Here is a 12,165-nt window from a genome sequence, read left to right as displayed (position 1 = left end):
AAGGTTAAAAACCGAATACAGTTTGAAAAATGATGTACGGCTGTATCCGTTTGTTTAAGAAAAAAAATGTATACATTTTAAACTTTTCACTCCATTTTGAATAAAGTTTTACTTGTTTGATTGAAATTCCAAGAAAATAAACAGTGTAAAGTCAAAAACCGTATGGTGAAAACAGGAAAAAACCGTACGCACATACGGTTCCGTAAGGTTCCCATTGACTCCCATGTTAAAAAAAAAAAAAACTATACGGTTTAATACAGTTTTTCACCTGGACCAAAAAATGTGGTAGACTATGATTTAGGGTACGGGTAAAAAAAACTGACAAAACTGTATATGATGCAAAACGGACTCAACCGGATGATGCGTTTGACATACGGTTTACAATGTTAAGTCAATGCATACAGTTTTCTATATGGTTCCGTACGGTTTTTAACTTAAAACCGTATGCAGGAACTGTATAGCAAAAACATGGTGTGCATGCACCCTAATAGACGGAATCAATTACTAAGCCAGGGCTTAGAGTTAGCTCCAAAAACAGCTAGCGCTTATTACCCCGGTACCCACCGCCACAGGGGTGCAGGAAAGAGCTGGTACCAACAGGCCCAGAGCGTTAAAAATGGCGCTCTTAGGCGGTAACAGGCTGGCGTTATTTAGGCTGGGGAGGGCCAGTTACAATGGTCCTCACCCACCCTGGTAACGTCAGGCTGTTGCTGTTATCTGGCTGAGAATAAAAATATGGGGAACCCCATCAGTTTTTATTTTTTTTATAAATACATTTTTTAAAAAGCACATAGCGTTCCCCGTATTTTTATTCTCAGCCAGATACCAACCAAGCAGCAACAGTCTGACTTTACCAGGGTGGGCAAGGACCATTGTTACTGGCCCTCCTCAGCTTAAATAATGCCAGCCTGTTACCGCCTAGGCCCAGGAGTGCCATTTGTGACACTCCGGGCCTGTCGGTACCGGTTCTTCCAGGCACCCCTGTGGCCGTGGGTGCCGGGGTAATAATTGGGGGTTAGCGCTAGCTGTTTTTCGGGCTAACGCTAAGCCCCGGCTTAGTAATGGATTCCGTCTATTAGACAGCTTCCACTACTAAGCCTGAAAATTCAATAAAAAAAATAAAAAAACACACACACACACACACAACACATTGGAAATATTATTTTATTTTAAATAACCCTCCCCCGCAGCCCTTGTTAGCCATTTTATTAAAAGGAAAAAAAATCCAGTTCATCCGCAGTAGTCCTCCGAATAAGCTGTAATACCCTACGTACACTGATCTGCCTTCGGCTGTCTGGGCATGCTGGGAGTTGTAGTTTAGCAACAGCTGGAGTCTCCCTGTCTGGGAAGACACTGCCAGATGGGTCTGTTCACATTTTACAAAACGTACAATGTGAACAGAGCCTCACACCTTTACCAGCCTGACTCCCATCTGAAGCTCCGCCCCTAATGACAACATCACTAGGGGCAGAGCTACATGGACCCACCCGGGACTGGAGGGAGGTAAGCTGTATATATTGTTTACCGCCCAAAGGGTTAACCTACCACTGTCCAGCAGGGTAAGTTAACTATTTCCTTGCCGGGCTGGCGCATAGCGCACAGCTCAGCATGGGGTTAAGTGAACCAGCAATGTGTATACTGTATACACATTGCAGGCTCACTGTAAGTTCTTGCTGGGCAGTAGATATATGACCAGATCGCAGCGTGTGTCACTCCTGACACCCGCTGTGATCTTCCTGTATAATGTATAGATGCGGCCGGCCGCTCTTCTATGGTCCCCTGCACTGACGTATATACACACCTATTCATATTTCCCACAGAGTTGTGATTGGCTGGAGCCATCTGGCCAATCACAGCTCTCTGCGACAAATATGAATTGGTGTATATATAAGGCAGTGCAGGGGACCATAGAAGAGCGGCCGCCGCATCCATACATTATACAGGAGGATCGCAACGGACCCAGGTAGATCTGTCAATTAGTAGTACTACTTTATCACAAAAATAAAAAAAGTAAAAAACACACACTACATTTTTATTATTGTCGGCTATATTTTTAGTGCCCTACCAGCCCACATAAATTGATCCCTGTTTAAAAATGAATTAAAGTTTTGTTATAAAAAAGATACATTTTGGTAAATACAATTTTTTCCATCACTACTGTATCTTTTTTATTGTTATTTTTTTTTTTTAATGGTACCCTACAAAATTTTAATAAGAAAGGCATCACTTTTTTTGGATCGCTAAAGTCCAAAAAAGAAAAACCGCCTTCAAAAACGCCAAAGTTAAAACCCAAATGGCGTTTTTCTTGGCGGTTTTCACCCCCATAGACTTCTATGGGAGGAAAAATGCCAAGATTTTCCCGAAAAAAAGGCAAAGTCTCAACAAGAGGTCATTTTTGAAAAACTGCCAAGGAGCCCAAAATAGCAGAAAAACATCAAAAGGATAAAAAATACACCAGACTGAAAAATGCCAAGTGGATATGGATATTGACTTGCAGCTAACATCTGGCCGCAGTGTTTTTTCACTAAAAAAAGTCATGCGGTAGAATGCGCGTTTTTATTGGCATTTTTGCCCCAAAAAAACAAGTGGAAACCTAGCCTAAGTATGTTCACATGGTGGATTGTTTTTACGTAAGTCGGACATTCTGCAGACAGTGGGTGCCAGCAGAACATGCATTGCAATTTCGAAGCAAATTCCACCAAAATAATTGACATGCAAATTCTTTCTCTGGAGGCTGCCGTGTGAACTAGGCCTTACAGTGAACATTTACCATTAAGAAGTCCTGGAAAGCTGGTAACAAAAGTTAAAGCACTCACATGCGCTGTCCTGACAGAAGATAAGCCATGTAGTGCTATTCTGCAATTTTTATTATTTGCCCAGAGGGGTCAGAAATGCATAAGTGTACAGTACAGGAAATGTTTAGCCTATTTTTACTGCATCAAAAATAAAGCGCTGGTGAACCACTTGCCGTAAAAACTGTGTTTAGGAGGGTGGGCTGATTGTGACCTATACACTATTTATGATAACAAATTACAAAAATAAATTAAGTGTCCCTGTTATTTCAACATACTTTTGACATGTCACAGAGGTATATGAAAAGTTTTGATAGGTCAGGCTCTCAGTGCTGAGACCCCCACCGATTACCAGAATAAGTGGGGGAGAAGCGCAGAGTAGGATGCTTTACTCCCTAGGTCACTTCTGTTTGCTTTTTCTGATGATTGGTGAGGGTCTCACCATTGATACCCCAACCAATAAAAACTTTTGATATGTCTCTCTAACATGTCAAAAGTTCTCTAAAAACACAGAATTCAAGAAAGGAGGCATATAGTTTATTCAACCACATTAATCAATATGGTTTTAGCTCCTCCTTGTAGCCTTTACCAAGAAGGAGCAGAAAAGTTGTATCTAAGAGAATGTTTTCTTTTACTTGGAGTTGGAGTCTCCTTGGAGTGAAGAATAACCTGTTTAATTACTGTGCTGCTCAACTGGTGAATTTTTCTGCATCACGCACCATTTCAGATAAGCCATACAAAACTATTATGGCAAGTCTAAAAACTATTTGCTGTACAGTGTCCAGAGGTGAGAATGTGGTTATATCTTTAGGTCTATTCACACGTACAGTATTCTGCGCAGATTTGATGCACAGGATTTGAAGCTGTATTCAGTCATTTAGTTTACATTGAAATCTGCAGCATAAAATCCTGCGCAGGATACTGTACGTGTAAATAGACCATTAAGGTTGATGGAAATGATCCTTTTCTTACATGAGAATTGAATTAAATGACCCAGATTATAAACTCGAGGTATCATAAAATCTATGCACAGGAGTAGGAAATGTGAGGTTTAAAAGATGCAAAGAAATTATAAAAAAAAACACATTACCTAAAGGTGCCCCTCTCCACATCCTGGCCACTTAGTCGGACATGAATTCCTTCTTTTAGCAACGAACCAAATGCCATGTATTCAGCCAATGCCCAATCTACAAGAGAGTTCTTTGTCATTTCTAGTCTTCCTTTCAAGATCCTGGAGACTCCTGAAAAACAAGATTAAATTACTGTCTCCTGAAAAAACGTAACATCACTAACATGCCACACTCTTCATTTCTGGTGCAAACATCAGGGCACATTTTATGAGTAGAAAAATACACCACAGTAGAGTCTAATAGTACCTGCAAAGTGACACCAGATAGCTATTCTCAATGTACTCATGAATTAATGGACTATCATGTAATAACGCCAACAAAGAAATGCTTATACCATTACACCCACCACAAAGAAATATTAAATAAACTACTTTCGTTCTTAAAGGAGTACTCCACTGAACAATTTTTTTTTTTATTCAACTGGTGCCAGAAAGTTAAACAGATTTGTAAATCACTTCTATTTAAAAAATCTTAATTCATTCTGTACTTATCAGCTGCTGTATGCTTCACAGGAAGTTCTTTTCTTTTTGAATTTCCTTTCTGTCTGACCACAGTGCTCTCTGCTGACACCTTTGTTCATTTTAGGAACAGTCCAGAGTATGAGCAAATCCCCATAGTAAAACTCTTCTGCTCTGGACAGTTCTTGACATGGACAGAGGTGTCAGCAGAGAGCACTGTGGTCAGACAGAAAGGAAATTCAAAAAGAAAAGAACTTCCTGTGGATCATACAGCAACTGATAAACACTAGAAGGTTTTAAATAGAAGTACCGTACTTTACAGATCTGTTTAACTTTATGGCATCTGTTGATTTAAAAAAAAAAAAGTGGGAGTACCCTTTTTATGTCCATAAAATTATTCAGATGACACAACAGTGTCAAAACAGACATAACCGTAAAAGCACATGAAAAATGCACTGGCTGGAGAAGAACCTGTATAAATTTGCCACACACAGCCATGATACAAATCACCTAGCTAGATCAGAGCACATACAAATGTAAATGAATAATACAATATATTAAGCTCTTGCATGCTTCTAGATTTCTCTCTACTAACAGAATCTCTTCTGCTGAATTCAGTAGTCCCTTGAATGGCAAAACTCTCTTGCAGAGCAATTAAAGACCTTGGTGGACCTTGTGGTAAAAAACTGCAGTTATACAGCAATGAAACTACAAGTGAGGTGACTTTAGTAATTAAGGGTCAAACTGTAATGGACATGCTTACCAAGAATTTGTGCTTGTGTTGGTGGTAAATGGTCATGTCCTGTGTCCCCCATTAAACTGATGGCTTCCCCACGATCCTTTGTTTCAAGGTGGTAGGTGACTTAATTTATCTCCCACACATTGGTCACCCCACCCATTGCAGCACAGCACAACCTGACACACAAGCTGTGTATCTGCGGTGTTGCTATCAGTGTGTGAAGAGTGGGAGAAGAGGGTTGCATTGACAATCCAACACAATGGGCAGCACATTGAACACATTTTATAAGTGGTCAGAAACTTGTAAATAACTCATGAAAGAATAAAGTTACGTTAAAATCAAGCACATCATTGTTTTTCTTGTGAAATTCCCAATAAGTTTGATGTGTCACATGACCCTCTTACTATTGAAAAAACAAAAAATTGATTCAAAATGTCCGACTTCAAAATGGTCGCCACCCATCTTTTATTAAGGTGTATCCATATAAATGGCCCACCCTGTATAGTAAAACTAGGCTAACTTTGCTACCGCTATCAAAGAACCAAAAATCCCAGAATACCCCTTTAAAATAGGACTTGAAATATGTCCAGTGCATTTGGACCAAGTGGATAAGAGCACCATAAAAACACTTTTTTTAATCATTGTTTTCCTCTTATGGTAACATTTTTCAGGACACCATTAATGTAATAAAAAAATGATTGTGACTAAGAAAACACAAAAGGCAATTGTCTTTATTTGCCATTTAAAGAAGCAAGACTGTTGAAAAAGCAAATCTGGACCACAAATTCATATTATAATAAACCTCAAATGCTGTGTAAAACACCACTAAGGTAAGTGCATAAATTAGACCTCCTGACTAGTAAAAGGCCACAGCTGTTAAAAGGTTCATAAACCTAACATACCTCATAATTAATAGCAAAAGAGAACAATGCCATTAATTTAACATGTATAGTGATTTTCAGTCTATTACTGTATAAGCCCGAGGACATCCCTAATAAAATGTAAGGGCAGGTTTTCACAGAATTTTTTTAAACAGCATTTCAACAATGGAATACAAAAATGACAACAAATATGACACGCACATTAAGGACAGCATAATAAGCATCATACAATACATTAGAAGAAAGGTGTATCAAACCAGTAAATCATACATTATATTTATACTCTAACAGGAATATTTAACTCCTTCCTTTTTGTTTTATTGTCCCCGATTCATAACTCTCTTACTTTTCCACTTTTTTAAATATATTTTTTTATGTTTTTTATTTTTCTTTATTTTTTCTTTCCCCACCCTTTTTTTTTCTCCTTCCTTTTTTTTCCTTTACATTTTTTTCTCTCTATTTTTTCAGCATTCTGCCCAGTAATAATTTATGCACTTTTTGCGAATTCATTGATTCCATTGTAATTTTTCCCTGTCTTTTTTTCCACATTTTAGGCACTTCGTTTTTTCCTCCTTTTAAAAATCATAACCCTTTCAAATTTTGCACCTAAAAATCCATATGATGGCTTAATTATTTGCACCACCAATTCTACTTTGTAATAATATCAGTCATTTTACACAAAAATCTACTGTGAAATGGAAAAAAAAAATCATTGTGCACTGATATTGAAGAAAAAACGTCATTTTGTAACTTTTGGGGGCTTCAGTTTCTACGCAGTACATTTTTGAGTAAAAATAACACCTTATCTTTATTTGTAGGTCCATACGATTAAAATGATACCCTACGTATATAGGTTTGATTTTGTCATACTTCTGGAAAAAAATCATAACTACATGTAGGAAAATTTATAAGTTTAAAACTGTCATCTTCTGACCCCTATAAAATTTTTATTTTACTGAGAATGGGGCGGTATGAGGGTTCTTTTTTTGCGCCGTGATCTGAAGTTTTTAGTGGTAAAATTTTTGTATTGATCAGACTTTTTGATAGCTTTTTATTCATTTTTTCATGATATAAAAAGTGACCATAAATACGCCATTTTGGACTTAAAATTTTTTTGTGCATACGCCATTGACCGTGCGGTTTAATTAAGGATATATTTTTATAGTACGGACAATTACGCACTGGGCGATGTTTATGACATTTATTAATTTTTTTTTCACAGTGTTATAGCTCCCATAGGGGGCTATAACACTGCACACACTCATCTTTTACACTGTTCACTGCAAAGCCATAGCTTTGTATTGATCATTGTTATTGGCGGTCGATTGCTCAAGCCTGCATCTCAGGCTTGGAGCAATCAATTGCCGAAGGGACGCGCCGAAGGTAGGTAAGAGGACCTCCGCCCGCGTCCCAGCTGAGCGGGACACCGCATTTTCACTGGGGTGGTCCCGATCAGCCCCACTGAGCAGCCGGGAAGCTTTTACTTTTGTTTTAGATGAAAGGGTTAAAAGCACGTGGCACCGCGATCACTGCAGTGCGCTATTAGCCCCGGGTCCCGGCTTCAGATACATGCCGGGACCAACCCGATATGAGACGGGGTGACCGCGTGACCCCGCGTTATATCGCAGGAGCCAGCCAAGGACGTAAATATACATCCTTGGTCATTAAGGGGTTAATTATTAGATATTACCAATACTTTTATGTAATTACTAGCTGAGTACACGGCGTTGCCAGGTTTTTTTCTTCCTAATCCTTGTTGGGGAGGAAAATCAACAAAAAAGGAGTACGCTTTTGATTTCATATCCCATCCCCATATATTGTTGTTATATCCCGTCCTCATATCCAGTCGTCCTCATACCACGACTTCCTATCCCGACCTCCTATCCCAAACTAAGATGTGTACCAGGTATTGAAATATCTCTAGCCGTACGGAAGTTATGTAAGAACATACATTTCCCATTGATTTGCATGGGACTTTAAACAAAAACCCCGACCCTCACAAATGGGGGTAGTTAAGGGTTAAATTAACTATCCTATATTTTAAGTGGATATATAAGTAACATGTGACCAAGTGCTATTGAAATATCTCCAGCCGTTTGTAAGTTATGCAGTAACATATATTTCCCATAGACTTGTATGGGACTTTAACCCCTTAAGGACACAGCCCATTTTCACCTCTAGGACGCAGCCCTTTTTTGCACATCTGACCACTGTCACTTTAAACATTAATAACTCTGGAATGCTTTTACTTATCAATCTGATTCCGAGATTGTTTTTTCGTGACATATTCTACTTTAACATAGTGGTAAAATTTTATGGTAACTTGCATCCTTTCTTGGTGAAAAATCCCAAAATCTGATGAAAAAATTGAAAATTTAGCATTTTTCTAACTTTGAAGCTCTCTGCTTGTAAGGAAAATGGATATTCCAAATATTTTTTTTTTTGGATTCACATATACAATATGTCTACTTTATATTTTCATCATAAAATTTATGAGTTTTTACTTTTGGAAGACACCAGAGGGCTTCAAAGTTCAGCAGCAATTTTACAATTTTTCACAAAATTTTCAAACTCGCTATTTTTCATGGACCAGTTCAGGTTTGAAGTGGATTTGAAGGGTCTTCATATTAGAAATACCCCATGAAAGACCCCATTATAAAAACAACATCCCCCAAAGTATTCAAAATGACATTCAGTAAGCGGTTTAACCCTTTAGGTGTTTCACAGGAAAAGCAGCAAAGTGAAGGAGAAAATTCAAAATCTTCATTTTTTACACTTGCATGTTCTTGTAGACCCAATTTTTGAATTTTTACAAGGGGTAAAAGGATAAAATTTATACTTGAATTTGTAGCCCAATTTCTCTCGAGTAAGCACATACCTCATATGTCTATGTAAATTGTTCGGTGGGCGCAGTAGAGGGCTCAGAAGCGAAGGAGCGACAAGGGGATTTTGGAGAGTACGTTTTTCTGAAATGGTTTTTTGGGGGCATGTTGCATTTAGGAAGCCCCTATGGTGCCAAAACAGCAAAAAAAAAAAAAACATGGCATACCATTTTGGAAACTAGACCCCTTGAGGAACGTAACAAGGAATTAAGTGAGCCTTAATACCCCACAGGTGTTTCATGACTTTTGCATATGTAAAAAAAAAAATAATAATTTTCACTAAAATGTGTGTTTCCCCCCAAATTTCACATTTTTGCAAGGGTTAATAGCAGAAAATACCCCCCAAAATTTGTAACCCCATCTCTTCTGAGTATGGAGGTACCCCATAAGTTGACCTGAAGTGCATTACGGGCGAACTACAATGCTCAGAAGAGAAGGAGTCATATTTTGCTTTTTGAGAGCAAATTTTGCTCGGGGGGCATGTCGCATTTAGGAAGCCCCTATGGTGCCAGGACAGCAAAAATAAAACGACATGGCATACCATTTTGGAAACTAGACTCCTTGAGGAACGTAACAAGGGATAAAGTGAACCTTAATACCCCACAGGTGTTTCACAACTTTTGCATATGTAAAAAAAAATTTTTTTTTTACCAAAAATGCTTGGTTTAGCAAAAATTTTACATTTTTAAAAAAGGTAATAGCAGAAAATACCCCCCCAAAATTTGAAGCCCAATTTCTCCCGATTCAGAAAACAACCAATATGGGGATGAAAAGTGCTCTGCTGGCGCACTACAGGTCTCAGAAGAGAAGGAGTCACATTTGGCTTTTTGGAAGCAAATTTTGCTCTGGGGGCATGCCGCATTTAGGAAGCCCCTATGGTGCCAGGACAGAAAAAAAAAAACACATGGCATACCATTTTGGAAACTAGACCCCTTGGGGAACGTAACAAGGGGTAAAGTGAACCTTAATACCCCACAGGTGTTTCACGACTTTTGCATATGTAAAAAAAAAAAATAATTTTACACTAAAATGCTTGTTTTCCCCCAAATTTTACATTTTTACAAGGGATAATAGCAGAAAATACCCCCCAAAATTTGTAACCCCATCTCTTCTGAGTATGGAAATACCCAATAAGTGGACGTGAAGTGCACTGGGGGCGAACTACAATGCTCAGAAGAGAAGGAGCATCATTGAGCTTTTGGAGAGAGAATTTGGCCATGTGCATTTCCAAAGCCCCCCCGTGGTGCCAGAACAGTGGACCCCCCCACATGTGACCCCATTTTTAAAACTACACCCCTCACGGAAGGTAATAAGGGGTGCAGGGAGAATTTACACCCCACTGGCATTTGACGGATCTTTGGAACAGTGGGCTGTGCAAATTAAAAATTTTATTTTTCATTTTCACAGACCCCTGTTTCAAAGATCTGTCAGACACCTGTGGGGTGTAAATGCTCACTGTACCCCTTGTTACATTCCGTGAGGGGTGTAGTTTCCAAAATGGGGTCACATGTGGGTATTTATTGTTTTGCACTTATGTCAGAACCGCTGTAAAATCAGCCACCCCTGTGCAAATCACCAATTTAGACCTCAAATGTACATGGCGCACTCTCCCTTCTGAGCCTTGTTGTGCGTCCCCAGAACACTTTGCGCCCACATATGGGGTATCTCCGTACTCAGGAGAAATAGCGTTACAAATTTTGGAGGCTTTTTTTCTTTTACCGCTTGTGAAATGTTAAAGTATGGGGCAACACCAGTATGTTAGTGTACAAAAATGTTTTTTTTTACACTAACATGCTGGTGTAGACCCCAACTTTACCTTTTCATAAGGGGTAAAAGGAGAAAAAGCCCGAGTACGGCGATACCCCATATGTGGCCCTAAACTGTTGCCTTGAAATACGCCAGGGCTCCGAAGTGAGAGAGCGCCATGCGCATTTGAGGCCTAAATTAGGGATTTGCATAGGGGTGGACATAGGGGTATTCTACACCAGTGATTCTCAAACAGGGTGCCTCCAGCTGTTGCTAAACTCCCAGCATGCTTGGACAGTCAATGGCTGTCCGGAAATGCTGGGAGTTTTTGTTTTGCAACAGCTGGAGGCTCCGTTTTGGAAACACTGCTGTAGGATACGTTTTTCATTTTTATTGGGGGGGGGAAGGGGTGGTGGTGGAGGGGGCAGTGTACGTGTGTATATGTAGTGTTTTACTCTTTATTTTATGTTAGTGTAGTGTAGTGTTTTAAGGTTACATTCACACTGACGGCGGATTACACCGAGTCTCCCGCTAGGAGTTTGAGCTGCGGTTGCAGCTCAAACTTGAAGCAGGGAACTCACTGTAATCCGTCGCCAGTGTGAATGTAACCTGTACATTCACATGGGAGGGGGGGGGGGCGAACTACAACTCCCAGCATGCACTGACAGAACGTGCATGCTGGGAGTTGTAGTTTTGCAACAGCTGGAGGCACACTGGTTGGAAAATACTGAGTTAGGTAATAGAACCTATTACCTAACTCGGTATTTCCCAACCAGTGTGCCTCCAGCTGTTGCAGAACTACAACTCTCAGCATGTACTGATTGCCAAAGGGAATGCTGGGAGATGTAGTTATGCAACAGCTGGAGGCACGCAAGTACAACTCCCAGCATGCCGAGACAGCCATTTGCTGTTCCTGAATGCTGGGAGTTGTAGTTTTGCAAGATTTAGAGGGGTTCAGGCTAGAGATCACTGACAGTGGTCTCTAAACTGTGCCCCTCCAGATGTTGCAAAACTACAAATCTCAGCATGCTAAGACAGCAAACTGCTGTCTGGGCATGCTGGGAGTTGTAGTTTTGTAACATCTGGAGGGCTACAGTTTAGAGACCACTGTCAGTGATCTCTAGCCTGAACCCCTCTAAATCTTGCAAAACTACAACTCCTAGCATGCCAACACAGCAAACAGCTGTCAAGGCATGGTGGGAGTTGTAGTTTTGCAACATCTGGAGGGCGACAGTTTAGAGACCACTCTCTAAACTGTCGCCCTGCAGATGTTGCTAGGCAACAGACTCTGGACACGCGGCGTCATACTTACCTCCACCGCCGCCGTGATCACAGCCGCCGCCGCCGGGTAAGTGACCGCCGCTGCCGCTATTACACGGTTCCCCCCGCTGTGCCCGGACACCGATGGGCGGGCATAGCGGGGGGAACCGAACTTTAACCCCCCCGCCCCCAGTCTGCTATTGGTCGGCCGCTCCGCCGATCAATAGCAGGGATAGGAGGGGTGGCAACCCTGCCACCTCACTCCTATCTCTTCAAG

At 40.3% G+C, this 12,165-nt stretch overlaps 1 protein-coding gene across 2 annotated transcripts in view; it reads right to left on the bottom strand.

Moving 5' to 3' along the window:
* Window positions 1-12,165, bottom strand: part of OGDHL (oxoglutarate dehydrogenase L) — a 195,375-nt gene that overhangs the window by 51,902 nt on the left and 131,308 nt on the right. For both annotated transcript variants that reach the window (XM_056530921.1, XM_056530922.1), the window contains exon 15: window positions 3,883-4,033. In XM_056530921.1, coding sequence (XP_056386896.1) covers window positions 3,883-4,033 — 151 coding nt within the window. The remainder of the gene's footprint in view (window positions 1-3,882; window positions 4,034-12,165) is intronic.

This window comes from Hyla sarda, chromosome 7 (assembly GCF_029499605.1).
Source record: "Hyla sarda isolate aHylSar1 chromosome 7, aHylSar1.hap1, whole genome shotgun sequence".
Lineage (NCBI taxonomy): Eukaryota > Metazoa > Chordata > Amphibia > Anura > Hylidae > Hyla > Hyla sarda.
Note: the sequence above shows the minus strand (reverse complement) of the source record. Positions and strands in the feature narration are given on the sequence as shown.